The following is a 27,358-nucleotide window of genomic DNA, read 5'->3' as shown; positions in this document are numbered from 1 at the left end:
GGGATCTGTATTGGGACCCTTACTTTTCAATATATTTATAAATGATCTGGAAAGAAATACGACGAGTGAGATAATCAAATTTGCAGATGACACAAAATTGTTCAGAGTAGTTAAATCACAAGCAGATTGTGATAAATTGCAGGAAGACCTTGTGAGACTGGAAAATTGGGCATCCAAATGGCAGATGAAATTTAATGTGGATAAGTGCAAGGTGATGCATGTAGGGAAAAATAACCCATGCTATAGTTATACAATGTTGGGTTCCATATTAGGTGCTACAACCCAAGAAAGAGATCTAGGCGTCATAATGGATAACACATTGAAATTGTCGGTTCAGTGTGCTGCAGCAGTTAAAAAATCAAACAGCATGTTGGAAATTATTAGAACGGAAATGGTGAATAAAACGGAAAATATCATAATGCCTCTGTATCGCTCCATGGTGAGACCGCACCTTGAATACTGTGTACAATTCTGGTCGCCGCTTCTCAAAAAAGATATAATTGCGATGGAGAAGGTACAGAGAAGGGCTACCAAAATGATAAGGGGGATGGAACAGCTCCCTTATGAGGAAAGATTAAAGAAGTTAGGACTTTTTAACTTGGAGAAGAGACAGCTGAGGGGGGATATGATAGAGGTGTTTAAAATCATGAGAGTTCTAGAACGGGTAGATGTGAATCGGCTATTTACTGTTTCAGATAATAGAAAGACTAGGGGGCACTCCATGAAGTTAGCATGGGGCACATTTAAAACAAATCGGAGAAAGTTCTTTTTTACTCAATGCACAATTAAACTCTGGAATTTGTTGCCAGAGGATGTGGTTAGTGCAGTTAGTATAGCTGTGTTTAAAAAAGGATTGGATAAGTTCTTGGAGGAGAAGTCCATTACCTGCTATTAAGTTCGCTTAGAGAATAGCCACTGCCATTAGCAACGGTAACATGGAATAGACTTAGTATTTGGGTACTTGCCAGGTTCTTATGGCCTGGATTGGCCACTGATGGAAACAGGATGCTGGGCTTGATGGACCCTTGGTCTGACCCAGTATGGTATGTTCTTATGACAGGGTATGCTGTGTTCATAGCCAGAACTGGATGACAAAACTCACATAAAGTCTTAATGAAGCTCAGTAGCTGGAAAGGGTTAGGCCCTTGAGGAGCGAGTACCTGGTTCCAGGGAAAGCTCTGAGAAAGCGATGGTAACTCACAAATGTCTGTATCTGCGATAGCTTCCAGGCAGTAGAGAATCTTCAGAGTGTTCAGGAACATGAACAATCTGAAGATGTGATGTGAGTACCGGTTCCTATCTGCAATCTGAAATAAAGAAAAGAGAGCGAGGCCCCCGAGGAGCGGGTACCCCTGGTAATTTTGAGGAGGCACAGTAGCTTGGGAGAAAAGCCGAAGCAATCCCCTTGCAAACTCGATACGTTAGCGAATACTGAGACCTTTTATATTGGAAGCGGATGACGTCATCTCAGGGGGACGCCCCCAAGGTTCATGCCCTTGTTGGTACATCAATCAGAGCATGCGCACTTGCCCTAGTCATCAGGCAACAGGGCAGATCTGCAGCATCGTGCCGGTCTGGGGACGCCGGAGGTAGATGGCAAGAAGACGCCGCAGCAGCTAACTGTCCATCAGACCTGGAGGGAGTCGCCACAGAGGTAAAGAGGGCGGAATGAGGGCGTCGAGCAGCGATGGACGCAACAGTTTTGGAAGTCTTATATCTTGTCTATAAGCAGAATTCTTGTCTTTAATCATGTTTATGTACTGTTAAGTAAGAAAATATATGAATATATGATGATAAGATGCAGACTCTATACCTGTATTTGGAAGTAAGTCTTACCCTAATTATAAGTTACTGCTTAAGTTTACCTGCAGTGCTTATGTCAGAAACTGTTATGTTATTCTCATTTCCAATAAAACCACTATTGTAACATAAATCTTGCATAAGTGTGATGTAGGGGCCTTCAGAACCTTGCAACCCCCTTCTCTTATGGTACTTATCAACATTTGTTCTTGCCGAGGCTATCCATTGTGTTGCACTATTGCTGAACCACTTCATGGGCCCTTTGTGCCAATTTAGGTATCATTTGATCTTTACAGATTACAGAAGCAAATGCTACTGGTAATATCAACCACGGTCCTCCTACTGAGGTTGGCATCCCCTACTGTGGCTGAAGAAGAGGCACAGAAGATATGGAGAGGCCCTGAGAGAGAGTGTATGTGTTTGTGTGAGAGTTTTCATGTGTTTATGTGTAAGAATGAATGTTGGTTTGTGAAAGAGATCATGTGTGGATTGAGAAAGCCTGTGTGTGTATGTATGAGAACATGTATGTATGTGAGCGGAAACCTGTGAGTGAGAGCATGTGAGAATGAGAGCATGTGTGTTTGAGAGGGAGACTGTGAGAGTGATAGCACATGGTATTGAGAACATCTTTGTGAGAGATAGTCCTTGAAAGTAAGAGCCTGAGTGTGTATATAATCACCAGAGAGAGAGCCTAAGAGTGAGTATGGAAGTGAGAGCCCTATTGTGAGAGAGAGAGAAAGAGTGAGCATTATGAGAGAATATATGTGTGTGTAATGGAGCCTGTGAGAGTGAGCATGTGAAAGTGAGAGCTTGAATATGTTTGTGACGGACCCTGTGGGAGAAAGCATGTGAATGTGAGAACATAAATGTGTGTGTGTGTGTGTTTAAGGGAGTCTGTGAGAGTGAGATCCTGTGTGTTTGTAAGTGTGTAAGAAAGAGAGAGAGGGAGCTTATGAGAGAACATGCAAGAGTGAGAGCTTGTGTGTGAGTATGAATGTGAGGGAGCCTATGAAAAAAAAGCATGTCTGTATGCTGTGTGTGTGTGTGTGTATGTGTGTGTGTGAGAGAGAGAAAGGGAATCTGTGCGAGTAAGAGCCTGTTTGTGAGAGAGAAATGTAAGAGTGAGAGCCTGCACACATGTGTGTGTGTGTACATGAGGGAGACTATGGGATTGTGAAAGTATGTGCCTGTGGGAGTGAGAGCCTGTATGAGAGAAAGATGGAGTGTGTGTGTTTATAAAAAAAACCTGTGGAGTAAGAGCCTTTATGTGTAAGGGGAAGATAAACAGAGAGGGAGGGTATGAGAGCCTTGGTGTGAGAGCAAGAATGTGTGTGTGTTTTTGTGTGTGTGAAAGAGAGAGCATGTTGGGAAGACAGTTGTGTGTGTGTGAAAAAGTGAGCATGTTGGAGAAAGGCTTGTGTGTGTATATATGAAAACGTGTATGTGTTCCAGTGTGATAGAGAATGAACTTGTGTGAGAGAGAGAGGATAAAATTTGTGCATCCAGCCTCCACTCCCCATTCCTCCCTGAGCCCCCTAATCCTCAAAAGTCTCATGGTGACATGAAATGTAGAGTTTCAGATATGATGAGTTTGTGATGTTTTTTTGTATCCTAATTAGTTTTAATTTTTGGATGTTATTCAATATGTCTGCTGTTTTGAAATATTCTATTAGTGTTCGGGACATTTTTTATTTTATTTTATATGAGTTTTTAATTGCTGGATTTATTGTATTTGTCAACTACTTTTGAATATTTATTCTTCTTTTAGTATGGGTTTGCTATTATGATTATTCTTTTTCATTTCTTGATTTTATTATTTGATGACTTATGAGGAATGGTAAGGTTTCTGTTTTTCCATTGTTACACTGCAGAGAGAGTTTGGCTTCTTGGTGTTTCTATTTTGGTTTTTGTCTACATGTTTCTGGTTCTAATTTGTGATCCTTTACTTTATATCTGGTAAGGGTCTATCTATGTTCTGCACATGTAACCAAGGTGAGAGATTCTGCCAACATGTAGAGTCTTTATAGGGATCTGTAGCTATCGGGTTTGTTTTGTTTCCCTAGAAAGTGTTGTGTTGGTATTCCTGAGCCCAGTTTAATATTTACAGTGCTGATTTTTCATAGGTAAGATTGTGGTTTGTGTCCTGGGTGTTATTGCTATTACCTTATGATAGGTTTGCAACATGGATTTTGATTATTGTTTTTGCACGTTTTATATTACTTCACAATGTGTCTTTAACTGGAAAGTGTTTGTGTTGCTGTTACTGATGTGACACAAGAAACTGAAAATATTATTTTTGTATGGTGAGTTGTAATGAGAAACATCCAAGCTCCATTGTTGGGGGAATTTCTGTAATACTGAGAGTTTTACAGAACTAGAGGTGCATTTCCTGTATAGATTCAATACTTCAGACTCATATCTACTGCATATGGAAGAATTGATTGAATAAGGATATCAAATAATTTTAATAATAGTTTTACTAAAAGGTTGAAACTGGCCAGCTATTTTAAAATTGTGCAGAATTCCCTTGAAACCTTTTCTTATTGTGCCTTTTAAAGCCAATTTAAAGGCTGGGGGGCATGTTGTGGAGAAAATGTCACTTTGGATTGCCCTCCTCCATGCTTAGGGTTTGATTCATCAAAGTATTTTCCCATAGACACAGGATAAGAGAAAAGCTTTAATGAATCAAACCCTTAGCTTTCCCCCACTTTTCATCTCCCCAAAAATTTTTTTGGCTAGAGTTGCCACTGCATAGCAATGCACGTTCTGAAATTTCAATGACATCTTCCTTTTCCAAAGTTATTATAAAACAGAACTCTCTTGGAATGTAACATCTGGAATTAAAAATTCAATATGCTAAAAAGGCATTAAGATTAAGAATGTTGCACCTGCTTTATATTACAATTGGTTGATCTTCTCTTCTTGCTCCCTACATTCTTCCTCGTGAATTCTGATTATTGAATAGGACACTCTTACCTGTGACCTTCTTCTCCACTGTCAGCTCTTGATGCCATGCTTTCCACTTTACTGTGCTGTATACCTGGATTAAACTTTGATTCTCTGAGTGTATGTCACGGGAACCAGCCACAGAGGCCTGTGGCCAGCAACCTTCACTTACCAGTGCAAACCCCAGCTGACCGGACCCAGATGCCTCGTGGCAGCCAGAAACTGCCATAGGCGCATGCTGCCATACGCCCTCCTCTCTGGCTCTCCCATGCTGCCGCCGTGACCCAACCAGGCCACTGCCGGGATGCTGCGTGCCGATCAGGCTGTGGTCAGGTCCCACGCTGGCTTCCCAGCTAACCTCTGGGCTCCCAGGTGCGCACACGCACCACATGACCCCTTTTTAATGTCACCCACAGGAGAGGCCAGGACTCCTCCTCCTAGGCCTCAGGCTATTTAAGGTAAGGCCTGCTCCTTAGGCCTTGCCTTGGCTACTCCTGGCTCCTGTTTGTTCCTGGAAGCTTTGTTACTTGTTCCTGAGTTCTTGTTCTGCCTGACACTGCCTGCCAAGACCCTTGCCTGCCTGACTATAAGATAAGCCGCCTGTAAGTTCCATTGAGTAGGGTCTCTCTCCTATATATACCTGTTCACCACTGTATATATCTAGTAGTACATTAGAAATGTTAAATAATCACAGTAGTAATAGTAGTAGAGAGCACTTCAGTTTAGATTTGTGTGACCTATTTAAGCCTTGTAGAAAACAGGCTGGTAATTGCACAAAAATATTCACTTAAATTTTTCAGTATTTAGAGCACCCCAAGACTTTTCAAGATGCAAGCTATAATTTTAGAAATGCACAACATTTTTGCTGTACTTGTGCAAGCTATATGCAGAATTAGCCAAAACTGAAAGGGCCGGATTTTAATACCTATGCGCAACCTGGCTCGCACAAATCTATGCCCGATTTTATAACATGCGCGCATGTTATAAAATCCGGGATCGGCGTGCGCAAGGGGGTGCACACTTGTGCACCTTGCATGCACCAAGCCCTAGGGGAGCCCCAGTGGCTTTCCCTGTTCCCTCTGAATCGGTCTCGGAGGGAACTTTCCTTCCACCCCCGCCACCTTCCCCTACCTAACCCGCCCCCCAGCCCTACCTAAACCCCCCCCCCCCAATACCTTTGTTTTGCAAGCTGTGCCTGCTTCCAGGCAAGCGTAGATTGCACTGCCGGCGCGCGATCCCCCAGCATAGAGGCCCTACGGAGGCCCTGGGCTGCCCCCGACCCTCCCCTTTTTTCAAGCCCCGGGGCATACGCACGTCCCGGGGCTTGATGCGTCGCCAGGCCTATGCAAAATAGGCTCGGTGCGCGTAACCCCCCAAGATGTGTAAATCCAGCTGGATTTACGTGTGTAGGGCTTTTAAAATCTGCCCCTATATGTGTAAGTGTTTTAGGTGCTTCTTTCAGTTTTGGGAAGCCCTAATGTCCCAGCTCATAAAAGGCTACTGTGATAGGGAAAAAAAAACCCAATTCTTTATGACTAAGAATGCATGAATGTGATATACTTTGACGTTTCTTTTGTCTCCTCCCTTAAGCCTCACCAGAATCCATTAGGTCAGTCACCAAGGGAGAGAGAGTGCTCTTATGGATGATTTCTCTTCGACTCTCTTTTTCTCTCATATGATAAAATAATTTAAACTTGAACTAAACATTCAGTTCTCCAATAAATTAATCAGTTGTGGTTATGGCTACCTCCATTTAGTATTGAGAAGCAGGGAAAGGGTTTTTTTTCTAAGAACATAAAAAATAATCTTTACAGCAGAAATTCAAAGAGGTCTGTTTAATGTACTGCAAGAACATAGAACATGATGGCAGAGAAAGAGCATATGGCTCAGCCAGTCTGCCCATCTATCTCCTGCTCAGCTTTACAATCCTTATCCTCTCTTTCTGAGAGCTTATTCCTTGTTTTCCTAAATTCTGATACTGTCCCAGTCCCCCACATTTACAGGGAGGCAGTTCTTTGCATCCCCCACCCTTTCAGTAAATAAATAGTTCCTCAGTCTACCCCTTTTTACCTATATCCCATGACCTCTCATTTAAATTCACAGAAGTTTGAGAAATGCATTCAACAACATTAAGAAAATAGTGGTTCTTTATTTGTTTGGAATATAGATTGCTTTGCTTTCTTTTTTTGTTTGTTTACACAATATTTTAATTCAAACTTGGACATAATCCTAGAAACTGGTCCATTAGACACAGAGTGCGAGAAACACCTTAGCAAATCAGACCCTACTCTCACAAAAATTAAATAAGTTAATGGGTTTAACTTGGCCCAATGTTTGAGCATTTGCAGTTGTTACTTTATTTCCTTCAAATGTTTTAAGGATTTTGAAAAGACAAAACAACATTATACTTGATTCCAATACTTGTAGATTTGCAGGAAATGAGCAATGCTCACTTTAGTTCAAATATGTTTTATTAACATTTCATGCAGGAACAGACATCAATGAAGGCAAACAGATGAAAGTCACACCTGTGTAAAGATACTTATATGTTGATCATCAAAAAAGTCCATCTTATAAACAAACCCATCTTAACTATTTAGACAAAATTTATGCAAATTGATAAATCCCTTCCTGTATACTACAGCCTCCCCACTAATTCCCCTAACTACCTGAAAAGTACAACATCCAGTCAGATGGCATAATCTTGCACATCAGACCGAAACCTTAATTGCATACCTCCCCCCTTCCAGTCCCCACTTCCACTCCTGCTCCCTTACGCCCCCCCCCCCCCCCCCCCAATATCTACTTCTAAGTGCAGGATACCCCAAACTCTACAAAGTATTCAAAACTAAACTCCTTGCTCTACTTAAAAGGGATTGGAAGTATCTATCCCATATATTCAAGAGAGCCCGTACTGTTGAAGGGGATGAATAGAGCTGTCTTGCTAATCATTCCATTCATGTTTCAAGAATTTATAAAGGTATTTTAAAGTGTGGACAGTGATACCTCGATTTAGGGACACTAATCTTTATCCAAAACTGGTGTATAATATTCTAGAAATAAATAAGGCCCTGCTTCTTGGCGAGAAAGCAAAGAAGTGAAATCATTTTGGGAGGCAGGGAAGACGGAATTAAGGGCACTGAATTAAAGGAAAGGAGAGAAAGAGTGCATTTGCATAATCATTCACCTCAGGAAGCTGAATGAGCTCTCAGCTGGACTCTCAAACACAGTTTGTAAAGGGGGATAGGAACTCCTTTCTGCCTCACAAGGAAATCAACGTTCAGAGAGCTTAAAAAAAAAAAAAAAAAAAAAGAAAAAAGAAAAGAAAAGAAACCTCTTTCTATTAAATGTTTGAAAAAAATAACCTTTCTGAATACGGATGCTTGCTAAGCACTTTCTAGGAACCAAGACGTAGCCCGGAGTACACAACATTATTTTACTGCATGTTTCTTTCTCTATATCTGTTGTCTGATTACAAGAGTGGTTAGGTTAAAGAAAAGGACTTTACTGGAAGGATGGATGGGAATGGGGTGGGGTTTTGCTGTTGGCATCCCACTGCTCTGCTGCTGGGATGAAAAGGAGATGCACTGACATGGAGGCAGGTAGAGATTAAAGAAGGACATGTTTCATGCCTATTTCCTCTATAAGGAAGAAAAAACTTTTACATTACGGTAGCTGCAGGGGTTTGGGTTTTTTTTTTTTTTTGTTATTCCAGTTAGGTAGAGGGATGGGTTATTAGCAGATATCCCACAAAAGACTGACCAAAAAAAAAAAAAGACTGCTGAAAACATGCATTGCATGGCTAATCCTTTTGTTTTATTTTCATTTTGAAAGAGCAGTTATTTCCTGTCTATAGTACTACTCTCTCCTCTGTCTGCAATTTGAATCGTCTAGGTGGTAATAGAGAAAAATGTCTTTATTCTACTTTAAGACAGAATACAGGAGCTTGCAGAAGAACAAACTGTTGTTAAGGCATTCAGAATTAACCAAAATCAGTCATTTGTAAGAACCTAAATGTTTACTTGTAGAGCAAACTTATCAGACAATAGAAAAAACAGTGCAAAAGTATATAAAGCAGGGGGGTGAATGTTCAAAAGGGTTTTGTGTGTAAAAATAGCACATGCATGCATAATTAGCAAACATGTATATGCTACTTGCAACATGGCATGTACATTTTACTGGGGAAATAAAACGGCAGGCTAGAGGCATTCCAAGGTCGTGTTCAGAAGAATGTGCATAAGTTGCTGTTTTGTAAGAGGTATGCATGCATACATTATTTGAACACTTGTTTCCATGACCTTATATATAATGTATGCCAATAAGAGACTTTAACAACAAAGAGATCAGACTTTACTACTAGCTATCTACAGATCAACAATCAAAGGAAATGCAGAAGTGGTAGAGAGTTTGAGGATGTCTGCCTGGTCCCAAGCAACAGCAGGTTTCATCTCTTTCTGCTCTTAGGCAACTGGTACTTTCTATTCTCCACACCTCCATGACTCTTCAGTTGGCAAACAGCAAGCTCAAACAGAGTTTCTGGGATAACTCTGTGTTCTAGCCGGCTACAAATATACTGAGGTCCATAATCATTAGGCTGGGTGGTTGACAAGTGATGAGGCTACAGATAGCAGCAGAACCTGATCCCTATATTCAGCAAAATAAACGTTCCACCTATTCTATTCATCCTAACCTTATGCAGCTACATAAGGCTGGGTAACTGTAGGCCTAACCAGCCAGCATGAAAATATGACTAAGAAAGCCTCAAGTGATCTGGCCTTGCATGACTGGCTTACTGTCTACTTATCAGGATATCTTCTGTAGATTTAAGGGTAATTAGCGCTCTGTCTAGAAAAACTTATCAAAAAATAGGGGTCGGAAAAGGCCTTCTGCCACCCCCTCTAACCCTGGTATCATCATTGTGCTGGCCCAGACCCTTCCCCCAATCCCTTTATCCTGTGAACATGAAATAGATGGCACTATGCCGGCACTTGCCTTCCCCCTTTCCTCCATCCCTGCAACCCCCAAAATGTTGACATCATCTAATGCCCCCCAAAACACCTCTTCCTTCCCAGCAGCTGAGTTCTCCCAACCACCCACCATAACAAATAGGCCCACTAAAGGTACTGGATGGGAGCGTATCAGGTGCCAGGGAAGAGGTGTAAACTACAGGCACATAATAACTTATGTAGCTACTATGTAGCCAGATAAGTGGATGCATATGATACATTAGTGGTTTAGAATGCTAACTTTATAATTAGCTAACTAAGGGGGTCATTTTCTATGTGGAACAAGATCGGGGCGGAGTCGAGGCGGCGTCAGCCATTGGAAGAGGAGGAGTCGGGGCGGCACCGGGGCTGACGCTGTGAAGACTTCGCCGACAGCGAAAGGTACGCTTCTTTTTCGCTGCCAGTTTCGTGCCGAATAACTACACCTTTTATGGTGTAGTTATTTGGCGCGACACCGGCAGCGATCGTACTGCGGAGATGTGATCGCTACCGGCTATCGCAGGACCGCTCTGCATTACCACCGAATTCACTATGCCTTGCAGCATTAGAAAATGCAGCCCTAAATGGCTTTTGATGATGGACCTCAGGATATATTATGAAGTAGTATAGAGAAGGTGGTGATTAGTATGCCTACATATCATGTACGCAGCTGTCTCAGATGCAGGCAAAAATTACATGCTTTCAATGTGTTCTACAACAGCAGGACTCAACACACAATAGTAGCTGGCATATGTGTTCAGTTATGCTATATTGCATTGCACAAGGGAAGTTAGGGTTATTTGGACTTAGAAAACAGATACTGGGAGCAAGGTATGGTTCACAGTGGAAGCACAGCTGTAAGATTAGTACATTGCCCATTTAGCTGCCACTCAGCTTCCACTTTGCCTCATAAGAATGTAGTTCTCTTCCTCTGTGGCACAGTGGCCAAGCTATATTGTGGGAGTTGTCAAGATGTGACTACATAGTGCCCACTACAACTAGAATTGAACTCCTAGCAATGTGGCACTGGATATCTGAGATTTTACACTGCCAATGTTCTCAACCTCCTTTCGGCAGAATAAATAAACAGTATCAGGACAAGTTGCAATGTTAGGTTACAATGTGTAAGGCCATTTTCTCCCTGCTTACCTGTAGTTTCCATCCTAAAGAGTGGAAGCACAGGATTGCTTGTGGCTAAAGCCAATATGTGCTAATTGGGAGCAGACACTGTGCATTCTCCGGTGTATGCATTGGTGTGGCAAGAAAGAAAACTATGAGCCCTATATCACCCCCAAACACAAATATAGACAGAGGCTTACATAGCACATCACTCACCCAGTCATACAGACACACTCACATATCTGTAAGGAAATTTTTGTTTACAAACCACCTCCAGCACTTTGGTAAATTAAATGGCTGTTTCTGGCCTGTTCGTCATCACTCATCAATGATGTATGTGCCAAGCTTGTCCCTATCTGCTAATGTGGTAGGCAGAGTCATCACTACTCAGAGAAGATAGTCTACACCCGGCAGACTGACAGACATCCCCAAAGCATATATGCTCACTGCTGCATATTTTCTATATACCTTAATAAAACAGGAGAAAATGACTAGCCCTGAGCTAGACAGGCAAAGGTCTTTGTGTTGCGCTTCCTCCACCCGCTGGAGCCATAGGAGGCCACTTACCTCCGTGGCTGGGGTCGCCTCCATTCCCATGTGGTCTGGGCCACCGCTGCTCTCCCTTCACCTTCCTGCCTCCGCAGCAGGAGCCACCAACGTCCTCAGATGGCGCCGATGGCCATGTGACAGGGGCTGACCAATGGCACCGGTAGCCCCTGTGACAAAGGCTATCAGCGCCATGATGAAACCAGCACCGAGGGTGTAAGTGCAGGGGATGGCTCCCGGATCCCCCGCTGGACCACTAGGGAGTTTTTGTAAGTCTTGGGGGGTTCAGGAGGGTGGGGGGGGTTTGTTTACATTTTTATTTAGGTGGCCGTATAATTCGGCGAAGATTCATGTATTCGTGGGGAATCGCGATACATTTCGCTTCCCCACAAATACTACGAATAGTACAATATACGTTGCGGATCGCCAATACGGTGAAAACGAATGCACACCCCTAGAAAATGGATGCCTTTGCCAGCTGGATATAGGAGAGGTTAAGGAGCTTGCAAGTTTCATCATGCTGGATATATGGAGAGTGGTAACCAAAGTGGATAGGACCTTAACTGCAACAGTTCAACAGTTGAACCACGTAACTATATACTAGAGTGAAAATTCAGGAACAAGATCAGCGGTTTAATGTTATGGATACGTGTCTTGTGAAAGTGAGTTCTCATATATCTGCTTTGCAAGCAGTGGAAACTGCATATGTTATCACTAGTTTGTTGTTACATGGTCAGATTGAAAATATGGAAATTTTTATGAAAAGGAAAAATCTACATTTTTTAAAATTTCCAGTGACTAGATTAATGTCAGCTTTGAAATTATTTAAAAATATATATTGTAGATATTTTGTGATTTCAATCAGATAAATGTTCTGCTCTATCTAAGATTTATTATCTTCCAAAAAACAGAAGGGTTCTATAACACAGATTCATAGAAACAGTTTTTGTGGTTTAAACAGAAGGTTGTAGTGATGGGTGTATCTTTTTTCCTTAAATATCTTTGAAAATGTTTGATAACATATAAAAAAAAGTTTTATTTTTCTAGACCCATTGCATCTTGAAATGTTTATTAAAGATAAGGTTGAGTGTTCAGAATTAAGGGGTCTAATAATAGTTTTTTCTCCTCAACGATCTATATATTGCTGAGTTTTCCCTCATGATGTGGGCTAATTGATTTATTGATGTATAAAGCAATTAAAATATTTTTATTTTTTCTTTTTCTTTTCTTTTTAATATTATCAGGCGGATTTTAAAAGCCCTGCTCGCGTAAATCCGCCTGGATTTACGCAAGCAGGGCCTTGCGCGCCGGCGCGCCTATTTTGCATAGGCCGCCGGTGCGCGCAGAGCCCTGGGATGCACGTAGGTCCCGGGGTTTTCTGAAGGGGGCGTGTCGGGGGCGGGGCCGAACGACGCAACATTTTGGGGGCGGGACGCGGCGTTTCGGGGGCGTGGTTTCGGCCCGGGGCATTCCGGGGACGTGGCTGGGTCGGGTCTCGGCACACCAGCAGCCCACTGGCGCGCGTGGATTTACGTCTCCCTTCGGGAGGCGTAAATCCATGGATAAAGGTAGGGGGGGTTTAGATAGAGCTGGGGGGGTGGGTTAGGTAGGGAAGGGAGGGGAAGGTGAGGGGAGGGCGAAAGAAAGTTCCCTCCGAGGGATCGGAGGCAGGCTGCACGGCTCGGCGTGCGCCGGCTGCCCAAAATCGGCAGCCTTGCGCGCGCCGATCCAGGATTTTATAAGCTACGCGCGTATCTTATAAAATCCAGCATACTTTTGTTTGCGCCTGGTGCGCCAAAAAAAGTACGCGAACGCGCTTTTTAAAAAAATCTACCCCACTATTTCTGATTATTGCAAATAAATAAATAAATAAATAAATATATTTAAATATAAATTTAAAAAATTTATTTTTATTAGCTCACTAGGGCTGTGTGTATATATGTCTGAGCAAAGGCCTCATTTTATCATGTGTGATAATTACCACTATCCTGCGATAATAGCCACTATGGTGCAATAAAAACATTTTTGCCTCCCCATACTGCTGATGAAAGAGGTTTTATTTCCTATCTTAAATCAGGCATTAGTATGCAATATTAGACCATGAAATGCGGTAGGAGTAATGCATTTGCATACTTGTCTTGATTTTGCATATTCATTATCATATTTAAATACAAACACATGTTGCAATAATCATAGTGTGTTTATCGTGTGTTTGACTCCGTTTAACATGTGACAAGGCCCTAATGTGATGATGATGAATGACCCTATTAGTTGGATATAGCTTATCCAGTTAAATTATATGGAATATTTAGTTGCATGGCATAGAATATTGCCTAGATATTTATTTGAGGGTTAAAAATAAAATCTGCAATAGATATGATAATCTTTAGAGCAAAGTCTTCAATTTTACCTTTGCAAGTATATTGTATAGTAGTTATGTTTGTGGTTTAACAGTTGATTGTTCTCTAGCAATGATCTAAGGTGTTACAACAAGTAAACTATAGAAATCAAGACAGCAATATTAATCTGGAAACTAAATAAATAGATGAATGAATAGATGAAAAATTTGAAGTGTCTGATATCTTCTCATGCTTGCTAGCCCCTTACATTGTTATGCACTTAAAGAAACTGGGTTCCATGATGGTCCTTATCATAAAGATGTCAGTATACCATCTAGGGATGTGAATCGTTTTTGAACGATTAAAATTATCGTCAGATAATTTTAAAATCATCCAAAATCGTTAGAGTGCACGATACAATACAAATGCCCCCGATTTATCGTCAGGGGCATTTGTATTGTATCATTAAATAGTTCGCAGGAAAACCGGCACACCAAAAAAACCCTAAAACCCACCCCGAACCTTTAAAACAAATCCCCCACCCTCCCGAACCCCCCCAAAATGTTTTAAATTACCTGGGGTCCAGTGGGGGGATCCCAACACGATCTCCAGCTCTCTGGCCATGGCTGCGTTGAGAAATGGCGCCGGTGGCCCTTTGCCCTTATCATGTGACAGGGCAAAGGTAGCGCCAGCGCCATTTTGGTTCCTGGCTCCCGACTTCACGCGTGCAGGAGATCGCTCCCGGACCCCCAGGGACTTTTGGCCAGCTTGGGGGGGTCAGGAGGCCCGTCGCCCGTATGACATAGTGAGGGCAAAGGTAGCGCCGGCACCATTTTGAAGATTGGCAATATGGCCCGCGTGCAGGAGGTCGCTCCCGGACCCCCGCTGGACTTTTGGCAAGTCTTTTGGGGGTCAGGAGGCCCCCCCCCAAGCTGGCCAAAAGTCCCTGGGGGTCCAGCGGGGGTCCGGGAGTGATCTCCTGCATGCGTGACGTCGAGAGCCAGGAACCAAAATGGCGTCAGCGCTACCTTTGCCCTGTCACATGATAAGGGCAAAGGGCCACCGGCGCCATTTCTCTTAACGCAGTCGTGGCCAGAGAGAGGGAGATCATGCCGGGACCCCCCCCCACTGGACCCCAGGTAATTTAAAACATTTTGGGGGGGTTCGGGAGGGTGGGGGATTTGTTTTAAAGGTTCGGGGTGGGTTTTAGGGTTTTTTTGGTGTGCCGGTTTTCCCGCCCTCCCCCGATTTACGATTTTTAACAATTAAAAAAAAACAAAAAACCACGACGATCAGATTTTGCTCCCCCCCCCCCAGCCAAAATTGATCGTTAAGACGATCGATCACACGATTCACACCCCTAATACCATCCTGATAAAAGTTGAACATTAATAGTGCAGTCAAAAAACAGCTTTACTTCAGGAGGGTAATTTTATAACATTGTGCATAAGTTAGCCAGCAAATATGTAGGTACTAGAGATGTGATTTGGCAGAACCATTTTCCCGTGATTCAGGCCAATTTTTTTCGGCCCCCCCGAAAAACGAATTTTTCCCAAATTTCGGGAAAATCCGCTTCGCACATCCCTATAATCTCCCCACCCTCCTGACCCCCTCAAGACTTACTGAAAGTCCCTGGTGATCCAGCAGGGGTCCCGGGAGCGATCTCCCCCTCTCGGGCTATCGGCTACCAGTAATCAAAATGGCACCGGTGGCCTTTTGCCCTTACCATGTGACAGGGCCTACCGGTGCCATTGGTCGGCACCTGTCACATAGTAGGAGCAATGGATGGCCCACACCATATTAAAAAAATGGTGTCACTGACATAAGGCGTCACTGACGTAAGAAGGCTTGTACAACGAACAAAAAATTAACGTGCTTTGCAGGAGTGGACCCACTTTGCAGACACAAGAGTGAACACTCCCGAGATCCCTGAAGCAGGCAGCATTCTGCTGAAACACGGCCGATGTCGGGCAGGCGAGTCCGACTCCGCAGGAGCGGTAACAATTAAATGATAATAGGTAGAATTCATGCATATCTGTTCAGTGAAGTGGGAAAGTCCCAGGCGGGTCGGAAAACAGCCGGGGAGTAGAAACAAAGCACAAAAAAAGCTAAAAACAAAAAATAATATGTTGATTAAAGCAAATAAAAATAAAATTGGGAGCTACAAAGTGGGACAGCCACAGAATGGTTGCCCTAAAGATAGCGACCACACAAGACTGTGCATCAGGGGGCTCCCTTGAACAATGGTGGTTGAGGATTTTTGACACAAGGGAACGAGGTTGGTAGTTGTGTGTTGAAAATTATCCTGGCAAAACTACATGCACAGAATTACACCTGATATTTGTTATGCATGGTTATGCTAAGAGAATTTACACACATAGAGGTAAATGTTCAAAAGTCATTTAGATAATAACTTAAAGTTATCCATCTAAATGGCAGATTTTGGTGTAATCAGCATCTAATCTGGCTAGATTTTTGCTGGATATAAATGAGACATTTCAGGGATATAAATTGGAGGACCTACTTATGCAGCTAATTTAAGGCCTGATTCATCAATGTATTTTCCCAAAGTCACAGAATGGGAGGAAAGCCTTAGTTAATCAGGCAGAAAGCCAGAGAAGTAGCAGTATTCAAATTTTTCCAACTAACTTTAGACCCGCTGGTATAGGTGGTTGCACCAGTGAATATTCCAGCAAAGTTATCCAGATAAACTTTATCTGGCTAACATTCTTAGCTGGCTGGGTCTGAACATCGAACACATAATTTAAAAAATCAAAAAGTATGCATGTATGTCCCAACCCCACAAATACTTCATCCCCCATATGTGCACAAATACTTCATCCCCATATGTGCAGAAAAGTATGTGCATACAGTGTCAAGGTATGCAATGTCAGGCATGTATCAGTTGCCCAACTTTCTGAAGTGCAATTTTTTTTTCAGGTGAAGTACTATTTTACCTGTAGAAATTCCTTTCAAAATTACCCTCCTTATGTCTGTATCATTTTATTAATAAAGCCTACGCAGTTAATATAACTAGACTCATTCTTCCAACAGCAAAATTTTGTGGTGACCCTGGAATACCTTCACAAGGGAAAAGAGAGGGCAAGAGTTTCATCTACCAGTCAGAGGTTTCCTTTACCTGCAATCTCCCTTATGTCCTGGTGGGATCCAGCACTAGGATGTGTCAAGTCGATGGTTCATGGAGTGGTTCCTCTCCACGTTGCATAGGTAACACAATTATTTTTTAATTAAATATAATTCTAGAATATAATAAAACCCAGTCCTTGGGTCACATTTAGCCAATCGGGTTTCAGGATATCTACAATGAATTGCATAAGATAGATAGGCATACAATGGAGTCAGTGCATGGAAATCTATCTCAATCATGTTCATTTTGGGATATCCTGAAATTCTGACTGGCTAGGTGTTTCCTGCGAACTGAGTTGAGAACTCCTGATATGATATCACCTGAAGTTCTCAGGTGTTTCCTGAGAACTGAGTTGAGAACTCCTGATATGATATCACCTGAAGTTCTCAGGTGTTTCCTGAGAACTGAGTTGAGAACTCCTGATATGATATCACCTGAAGTTCTCAGGTGTTTCCTGAGAACTGAGTTGAGAACTCCTGATTTGATATCACCTGAAGTTCTCAGGTGTTTCCTGAGAACTGAGTTGAGAACTCCTGATATGATATCATCACTGAAGACCATCCTCTTCAGTGATATCATCACTAAGCTGCCAGCATGATAGACTATGAAGCTAGATCAGAGGACTGGAAAGCAGCAGAGCAGTCCCAGAAGGCAGGAATCTTTCCTCTGGGAACTGCAGCAGCCAGCATCGATCATAGTGGGGAAATTAGCTCTTTAGTTCTGCTCCCAATAGTGATGTCATCATCATATTGCCACTGGTGGGCTGTCAGAAAAGGGATGATACAAAGGGGGTCTGCTCCTTTGTGGACCTCGTTGAATGCTTCCTTTGTTGTCCAGCCCTTGATGGGGTTTGTCATTTGCTAAATAATGTACTGGTCAAGGGAACTGAATCAGGGTCACAGTGATGCATTTAATGATATTGATATTCTTATGGGAAGGGGGGAAAATTAATTATGCATTCCATATGTCATCACAGAGTAAATATTATCAAAATAGATGTTTGTGTACCCAGCCAGGGTGGGCAATTATATCCTGCTTGAAAACAGGTTTCAAAATCCTATCCCTATGCATTTATAACTTGCATTTCTTAATATGAGATCTGTTAAAGAGACCTGGTTGAGTAAAGCAGGTGACATAATCTTGTAACAGCTTTTCTTTGCAGGTTTTTTTTCAGCTGGATAGCAACTTAAAATAGGAAGATATGGTGGAGGAACAGCCTTTATATTTCAGTAATCACAAGCAGTTAACTTAAGCCCATGTCCCAAATTCAAGGCATCAAGTGTCTGTTTTTAAAATTTGATGAAAAGGATAAATGGGGTTCAAGACAGTTTATCATTCATTTGGAAACAAAAGATTCCTTAATTCGAGTGATGTAGATTTGCTTGTAATCTCCCCTAGATTAATAATAATATGTGATTCAATATTCATGAAGATAACATGCAGGACCTGGAAGCTGGGAAATATATTTCAGATTTGGCAGAATTAGGTCTTTTCCAATGATTACTGATCCAGCACATTTAGCCAGTCATTACTGTTGTCTACTATTTTAACCTGATTTGTGAGATTCACACCTACAAACAAATGTTATTGCTGTAATGCCAGTGTCTTATGAGATCACAGATTTTTCTCCTACTGGTATTCCATTTTCTTGAAGCTCTAAGAGATAGGATTAATCCTGGCAGTTTAATAAATATATTGGGTCTGCTTCCACCAAAATTAGAAAAGGAATACTTTATTATATGAGAGCAAATATGCACAGATATCCTGAGATGTACTTTAAATAAGGCAGTGCCAGAAAAATTATGTATGGTTTGGGAAAATGTCCCTGTGGTTCAAAGAAGACCTTTATTCTTTATAGTGTATAGGTAAGGGCTTAGAAAGAAACCAATGAGTTGTATAGATACAGTCAAGCCAGTTTATTAGGTTTCTAATAAAACTTTCAAAATAAAAATTGAGCAAGTTAAAAGGAAATACTTTGTTTCCCAGCATTGAAACTATTGTATTTTGGTATTAAGAAAGTCTGAAGTTTTGAAGTTTTCAGGAAATTACTTTCTACATATGCACAATAAAATAAAACTAGTTGAAGACCTAGCATTCTGGTATATCATCCTAGTCAAAATGCTTTCACCATAAGCACTGGTGGAGAGGACATGGATTTGCCATTGTAATTAACATGGTGAGGCATTTATGGTGTTATGGATTCACTAGGGTTGGTAGACCTTGATACTAAAAGAACAAAATGTAGCAGGTCAAGTAAAGCATAATTCATTAAACTATTTTCCCATAAACATAGAATTGATTGAGTTGCTCCAGGGTGTTGCGGCTGGCGGTTGCCGGTCCCCACGTCTGGCCACACTTACCGTCAGCAGCAGTTGCGGCAGGGAGCCAGCAACTCGGCCTTCACATCGCGGCTGCTTCGGGGTCCCTCGCGTCCTCCAGGCTGCCGCCATCAGTGGCAGATGTGGGTCTCCTCGGCGCTCCCTGGAACGCCGTCATCAGCAGCAGACACGGCAGGGAGCTAGCAATGCTGCCCCTACAGGGATGGCCTCAATCCCAATTAGGCGTAGGCGAGTGGCTCCTACCCCTAGTTAAAAGCCTTGGAAGGAAGAAGCTCCCAGGGGCTACTTCCTGTTTAGGACTATTTAAGATGGCTCTGATGTGCCTTTGCAATAGGTCCAGCTTGGTGTCTATTGTGCCTTGCTTCCGCTCTGCCTTTGATCCTGCTTCAAATTTGGGCTTTGCCTTGCTTGCCACCTGCCTTTGACCCTGCTTTGGATTTGGACTTTGCCTTGCCTGCTGCCTGCCTTCGACACTGGACTGCTTGGATTCTCCAGAACACTGCCAGCTAATCTCTGCTTTCTCTGGTTCGACCTCGTCGCCATCTCTGAGGTTCATCTCCCGTCAACGAGGAATCGTGGTAAGCCTTTCATAGCACACAAAATTGTTGCGGCCCAAGGGTTCACCGATTCATTGAATTGTAACAGGTTGCAAAGGCCATGGACCCGATGGACCTTTCTGGTCTACAGGTTATTGCGGGTTTAGCATTGAGGATACAGCAGCAGCAACAATGCCTGAACTCCTTGGCAGGATCTTTACAATGCTTGAATACCCGGTTAGATGCTTCTGAGGCTCCCAGTGGGCCGCCAGCTGTTCTGACACCCATCGCTTCAACTATTCGGCTGCCGGCTCCTCCCCGGTGTGCAGGTGATCCAGGACAATGCCGGGGTTTCCTCAATCAGTGTTTAATGCACTTCTCGCTGCAGCCAGCACAGTTTCCTTCAGATACCGTAAAAACTACCTTTATATTCTCATTTTTGGATGGCAAGGCTCTGGCATGGCATCTCCCCTGTGGGAGAGAGGAGATCCAATCCTTCAGGACCTTCAACATTTCCTCCAGGTATTCAAGCAGACCTTTGATGATCCCGGTTGTTTGGCGGCCACAGGGTTGGATATTCTTCATCTTCGTCAAGGTACTCGTACATTATCCAACTACACCATCGAGTTTCGGACAATGGCAACCGAATTAAATTGGCGAGAGGACAGTTTGCGGAGTATTTTTTTGGAAGGACTAGCCACCCGTATAAAAGATGAGCTGGCTGCTCGAGATCTCCCTGATTCTTTGGATGATTTGATTGATCTAGCTGGTAAAATAGATCTGTGTCTTCAGCAATGCACCAGGGAGTTTTGTGGGCCATGTAGGGCAATTACTCTTGCATCCTCCTTCTCCAGGCCTCTGTCAGGCTCTCCACCAACTGCTAGGGACCACAAGCCAGAAGAACCCATGCAATTAGGGAGGAGTCATTTAACAACCAAAGAAAGGCAGCATCGCTGGACTCAAGGCTTATGTTTATTCTGTGCTGGAAAGGGGCATTTTTTGGCCAATTGCTCTGAGAAGGGGGGAAACTTCAGGGCCTAGAACCAACTGGGGAGATGCCTCTAGGTGTTACCGGGTCTGCTCCCCAGCTTATTCTTCCTGAAACATTGATTCAAAACCAGCAGGAGATCTCTACCTTGGTCCTCCTGGATTCTGGTGCAAGAGGGAATTTCATTATGAGAAACCTGGTCGAATACCTTCGTCTGCCTACAAAACTACGGGATACCCTGTTGGTACTTTCTTCTATATCTGGAAACCACTTCCTGGACAGATCATCCGGACCACTCTTCCATTGCGCCTCAGGACTGGTATACTCAATATGGATGAGATTACTCTTCATGTCATTGACAAAGCCATCCATCCAATCATTCTAGGGATTCATTGGCTTCAAAGACATTCTCCCACGATCGATTGGGAGACACTTCAGTTAACCAAATGGAGCTCACGATGTCATCAGCAATGCCTTCTTTCCATGACACATCCTCTCACCATTTGTCTTGCTACCACTTCAGGAGATCTACCTTCACAATACTCCAGTTATGCTGACGTATTCTCCAAAGAAAGTGCAGAAATTCTACCTGAACATCGGCGGTTTGATTGTGTCATCAATCTGCTTCCTGGGACCATACCTCTTCGAGGAAGGGTGTATCCTTTATCACTTCCTGAGACCCATGCCATGGCCCAATATATCCGGGAGAATTTAGACTGGGGATTCATCCGCCTATCAACATCACCAGCTGGAGCCAGGTTTTTCTTTGTGGCCAAAAAATATGGTACTCTATGGCCCTGCATAGATTATCGGGGGTTGAATGCCATAACAAGGAAAGATTGTTACCCGTTGCCTCTCATTCCTGAGTTATTGGACCGGTTACAGGGCGCCCACGTTTTTACAAAACTTGATCTCCGAGGGGCATATAACTTGGTCCTCATCAGGCCTGGTGATGAGCAGAAGACTGCTTTTAATACTCGTGATGGACATTTTGATTTTGTAGTAATGCCTTTTGGACTGTGCAATGCACCCGCAGTCTTCCAGTCTATGATGAATGAAATTTTTTGGGATCTATTGTATACCAAGATAGTTGTCTATCTAGATGATGTACTGATTTTCTCCAAAGATCTTTAGTCTCACTGCTGTGATGTCCAACAAGTACTGCAATGCCTGCGAGCTCACAAACTTTATGTAAAGCTGGAAAAATGCATTTTTTAAGCCAAATCCTTGCCTTTTTTGGGATACATTATTTCCAGTACTGAGTTCCGAATGGATCCAGATAAAGTGGCCTGCATCTGGTCTGCGCTTCCTGCATCCGGTCTGCGCTCCCTGCAACGATTCTTGGGATTTGCCAATTTTTATAGGCACTTCATTCCTCATTATCCCCAATTAGTTGCTCCTCTAATCGCATTGACCTGAAAAGGAGCCAATACCAGTGAGTGGTCTTTAGAAGCAGTAGACACCTTTTCCAGTCCAAATAAGGCCTTTCTCTCTGAGTCCTGCCTCCACCATTTGGATCCTGCACGTCTTTTCATTTTGGAAGTAGATGCTTCCTCAAATGCAGTTGGGGCCGTCTTGGGTCAAATTTCTACTAAAGGTGTATTCCACCCTTGTTCCTATTTTTCTCGCAAATTCTACACTGCGGAAAAAGAATATGGTACTGAGGATAAGGAACTCCTGGCCATAAATCTGGATTTTGAGCCTTGGCGACTGTGGTTGGAAGGAGCTCAACACATCATGGTCTATACTGACCATAAGAACTTAGAACATCTTCGCCAAGCCCAACATCTAAATCACTGCCAAGCTCGCTAATCTTTATTTTTTAACTGTTTTGATTTCCTGGTAAAGTACAGACTAGCCGCCAAAAATATCAGGGCAAACATTCTCTCTCAAGCTTCCAAGGCCGAAGATAAACCGGACCCGCCGGGATTCATTATTGACTCAGCATACATCCTGTTGGCCACTACTCATATAGTTCCCCCAGGGAAAACTGTTGTTCCGACCCGGTTATGGCAATGCTTGTTAGAATGGGCCTATGACTCTAAGTTGGCTGGATATCCAGGTCAAGCTTGAACCCTCTCGATCCTCAGAAGATATTATTGGTGGCCATTGATGTACCAGGACGTGAAAGCCTATGTAGACTCATGCCCAACCTGCGCCTGGCAGAAAACTCTGGTAGGACATCCTTGGGGTCTGTTGCAGCCCCTGCCCATACCCAAGGAGCTCTGGACTCATATTGCAACCAATTTTGTGGTAGATCTACCTATCTCCAATGGTACCCGGGTGATTTGGGTGGTCATTGACCGTTTTTCTAAAATGTCTCACTTTATCGCTCTCCCAGCACTACCCTCTGCTCCAGAACTGGCCAAATTGTTCACAACACACATTTTCCGATTACATGGACTACTCCACCATATTGTTTCAGATCGTGGAACCCAGTTCACGGCTAAATACTGGCAGTCTTTGTGCTGTAAATTTGGGGTCAAATTGGATTTTACCACAGCCTACCACCCTCAGGCCAATGGACAAACTGAATGAACAAACCACACATTAAATACTTTTCTAAGGGCTTTCATGAATGAGCACCAGGATGATTGGGCCGACCTTCTCCCATGGGCAGAATTCTCCCAAAATAGTCACGGCAACGCGGCTATGGGACCTCACCTTTTCTCTGTGTTCATGGGAAACAACCGCTCCCTCCACTTCCAATACTTTTATCCATTCCATCCCCGGCTGCTCAGATGATGGCACATGATGGCACATGATCTCCATACATTATGGACTCAGATTGAAATCATGATCTGCAAGGCTGCCCAAAGAACAAAGAATACTACAGATAAGCATCGGTGACCAGTGCCTCAACTCAATATTGGGGAAAAAGTTTGGCTTAGCTCCCGCAACTTACGATTATGGGTGCCCTCAATGAGGCTAGCACCTCGCTACATGGGTCCTTTTCCAATTCTGAGACAGGTCACTCCGGGCACCAACCAACTGTGTCTCCCTCCATCATTTAAGATTCATAATGTTTTCCATGTTTCACTTTTGAAGCCGGTGATCCTATCTTGGCCTACATGCAAGCTGCCAGATCCCCAGGAAATCTCCACAGAGGAGGAAGAGATGTATCAAGTAAGAGAGATCCTGAATGTTCACTGTCTAAAAAGGCATTGGGAGTATCTTATAGCCAGGGAGGGGTACGGTCTGGAAGAAAATTCATGGGAACCCATGAAGAATATATTAGACAAAATACTCCTTGTAGATTTTCATAGCACTCATCCATGGAAACCTAGACCTCCTGGAAAGGGTCTTAGAGGAGGAGGTACTGTTGCAGGCTGGCCACACTTTCCGGCAGCAGCAGTTGTGACAGGGAGCCAGCAACTCAGCCAGCAACTCAGCCTTTGCTTTTGGTCCCCTCGCTCCCCGGGCTGCCATCAACAGCGGCAGACACAGCAGGGAGCTAGCAACATTGCCCCTACAGAGATGGCCTCGGTCCCAGTTAGGCATGGGTGCATGGCTCCTCCCCCTAGTTAAAGGAGCTGTGTCAGGAAGAAGCTCCCAGGGGCTACTTCCTGTTTAGGACTATTTAAGATGGCTCTGAGTTTCCCACAGTGCCTTTGCAATAGGTCCAGTTTGGTGTGCGGTGTGCCTTGCTTCTGCTCTGACTTTGCCTTGCTTGCCGCCTGCCTTTGACCCTGCTTCAGATTTGGACTTTGCCTTGCTTGCCGCCTGCCTTTGACCCTGCTTCAGATTTGTACTTTGCCTTGCCTGCTGCTTGCCTTTGATACTGGACTGCTTGGATTCTCCAGAAAACTGCCAGCTAAACTCTGCTTTCCCTGGTTCAACCTCGTTGCCATCACTGAGGTTCATCTCCCGTCAATGAGGATTTGTGGTAAGTCTTTCATAGCACACATAATCGTTGCAGCCCAAGGATTCACCGATTCATTGAATCATAACACAGGGTCATCAACCAATCCTGCTTTATCTGTTGTAATGTTGGGCCATTGGATTGAAGGGGCATTGATACTACCTGTGAGGAGGTGCCCCACAGGCCCCACTGTCAGTAGGTGAGTCTGTTGGAGAGCAAAGATCCAGCTGGAGCTTCACTTCTACCAGTCCAATTTCCCCTTAGGTTGAACCCTCTGGTGCCGGGGCCGGCTGGATTTACATGGGGTCTCTGCAGCGATGGAAGTCCCAGAGAAGAGGAGATGCCAAGAAGAAGACTCAGTTAAGGAACGGGCAGAGAAGCTCAACGCCAAGTTCCAGATGAGGGTCGTGGCAGGTGGGATATCTCATAGTCTGGTTCCAGGCAAGGGTCGTAGCAGGCAACGTATCTCATAGTCAAGTCCAGTCCAAGTTGAAGCCAGAATCAGTCCAAGGAAAGGGCAGGAACTCAGGAAAAGCAACACACTTCGTAGAAGTGAGGAGACCTATTGCCAAAGCGTCTGCTGAAAACAGGGACCCAGCTTATGTAGTCTGTGAGTGATAATATCAGAGGGAAGGGCCGTGGGCATTTTCCTGCTGTGAGCCTTTAAAATTCAGAGGAGAGGCATGTGTGTGCACCTAAGAGGAAGCACAGGTATAAGAGAGTCGGTGGCATCCTCGCTTCGAGGCAGCATGGCAGCAGCAGCGGCAAACAGATGCAAAAGTGGAGGCCGGGATGAGGATCCAGTGACGCAGGTTGAGGAGATGGTTCCCTGCCATTACCAGGAAACCCGGAGTGAGTGAGGCCAACCACAGGTTCCTATGGTCGGCAAGCGTAGCACTATCAAAATTTCAGAAGCTAGTTAGCAGGGAAGTTTTGAAAAGTCTTATACTTTTAAAAGCATTTAAACAGAATTAATAAGGTAAATATGGGAGTTATAAGGTATAATAAATATTAGAGATGTGAATCGTGTCCTCGATCGTCTTAACGATCGATTTCGGCTGGGAGGGGGAGGGAATCGTATTGTTGCCGTTTGAGTGTTTAAAGTATCGTGAAAATCGTGAAAATCGTGAGCCGGCACACTAAAACCCCCTAAAACCCACCCCGACCCTTTAAATTAAATCCCCCACCCTCCCGAACCCCCCCCCCCCAAATGCCTTAAATTACCTGGGGGTCCAGCGGCGGTCTGGAATGGCAGCGGTCCGGAACGGCCTCCTGCAATTAAATCGTGTTGTCTTCAGCCGGCGCCATTTTTAAAAATGGCGGCGGCCATAGACCAACACGATTCGACTGCAGGAGGTCGTTCCAGACCCCCGCTGGACTTTTGGCAAGTCTTGTGGGGGTCAGGAGACCCCCCCAAGCTGGCCAAAAGTCCCTGGGGGTCCAGCGGGGGTCCGGAAAACGATCTCCTGCCGCAAATCGTTTTCCGTACGGAAAATGGCGCCGGCAGGAGATTGACTGCAGGAGGTCGTTCAGCGGCGGTCCGGAACCCCCGGCAGCTGAGGGTATGGGTGCAGGAGATGGCTCCAGGACCCCCCGCTGGACCACCAGGGAGTTTTGGTAAGTCTTGGGGGGGTCAGGAGGGTGGGGGTTGTAATTAATTCAATTTTAGCTGGGAAACGAATAAGAATTAACGCATGTACGTATCGGGGGGCCCCCCTTGCCAAATGCAACATATCTGCCCCCCCCCCCGATGAATACGAATCCAGAATGCAACACATGGCATTCCTCTGCACATCCCTAGTGGAGTCTCAGGGATATGTTGTGGGACAAATAATGTTCAATATCTGTGTGAGCAATATTGTGAAGAGATTAGAAGACACATTTTTCATTTTCCAGATCATTCAAAGATCTAAAACAGAGTACACACTCACAGATTGATTTTAAAAGTGCTGATCACACGAAAATGCCATACACAAGCAATGCAGATACCCCCTCTTCAACCTTTTCAGTTGTTGCCCATGGACCTCTCAGACAACAATTTCTCTATGTGGAGGGTATGACTCAAAAATATGAGGAGTAGCTTTGGCAGATGGGGCACATAGTTGGCTTTCTTTTCTGGCATATTGCTGCTTCAGTAGTCAGTCTGTTCAAAGACAGCTGCAGGTCTTCATCAGTGTGCCATTGCTGCTCCAACAGTATGTGGTACTTATAGAGGGTGGATAGTCAGATGTCAATGTCCTTCTATCTCTTGTCTGGAAGATTTCCCTCCCTGGTGTCAATGGAATTGATGTCATGTAGCAGTTGGACTAAGGCAGGCATAAAAGAGGATACTGAATGCACAATTAAGTCTATAGACACTATTTAGCATATACACCCCCTCATTTATCAAAATGCGCTAAGGCGTTTTCGCATGCGTTAAGGGCTTATTACATGCAAAAAGTGCTGTTATCGCATGCGGTAAGCTCTTAACGCATGCAAAAATGCTTTTAACGCATGTGATAGCACCATATCGTATAGTGTGATGCAAATCCGAAAAAGAGAAGGAGTGGGCTGGGTTTACCATTTTGCAAAGCCATAGTTTATTAGTATATAGAAGCTACAGTTTTATGAGTTAGCATGCATGCTAAAAAGTGAATTTTAAAAGTCTGTCATGCACCAAAATTAGTGGATGTGCAACTATATCAGGCTCGCGCACATCAAACGAATTTTAAAAGCCGCCCGGATATGTGCATAGATGCCACTGAATGCAC

The 27,358-nt window shown here is 43.8% G+C and overlaps 1 protein-coding gene across 1 annotated transcript in view; it reads left to right on the top strand.

The window, feature by feature from the left end:
- Positions 1–27,358, top strand: part of CSMD3 (CUB and Sushi multiple domains 3) — a 3,551,396-nt gene that overhangs the window by 3,353,047 nt on the left and 170,991 nt on the right. Inside the window, 1 exon segment of the mRNA XM_029591914.1 lies at positions 16,790–16,963. Coding sequence (XP_029447774.1) covers positions 16,790–16,963 — 174 coding nt within the window.

The sequence above is a fragment of the Rhinatrema bivittatum genome, chromosome 2, assembly GCF_901001135.1.
Source record: "Rhinatrema bivittatum chromosome 2, aRhiBiv1.1, whole genome shotgun sequence".
Lineage (NCBI taxonomy): Eukaryota > Metazoa > Chordata > Amphibia > Gymnophiona > Rhinatrematidae > Rhinatrema > Rhinatrema bivittatum.
This window is presented reverse-complemented; position numbering and strand designations above follow the sequence as displayed.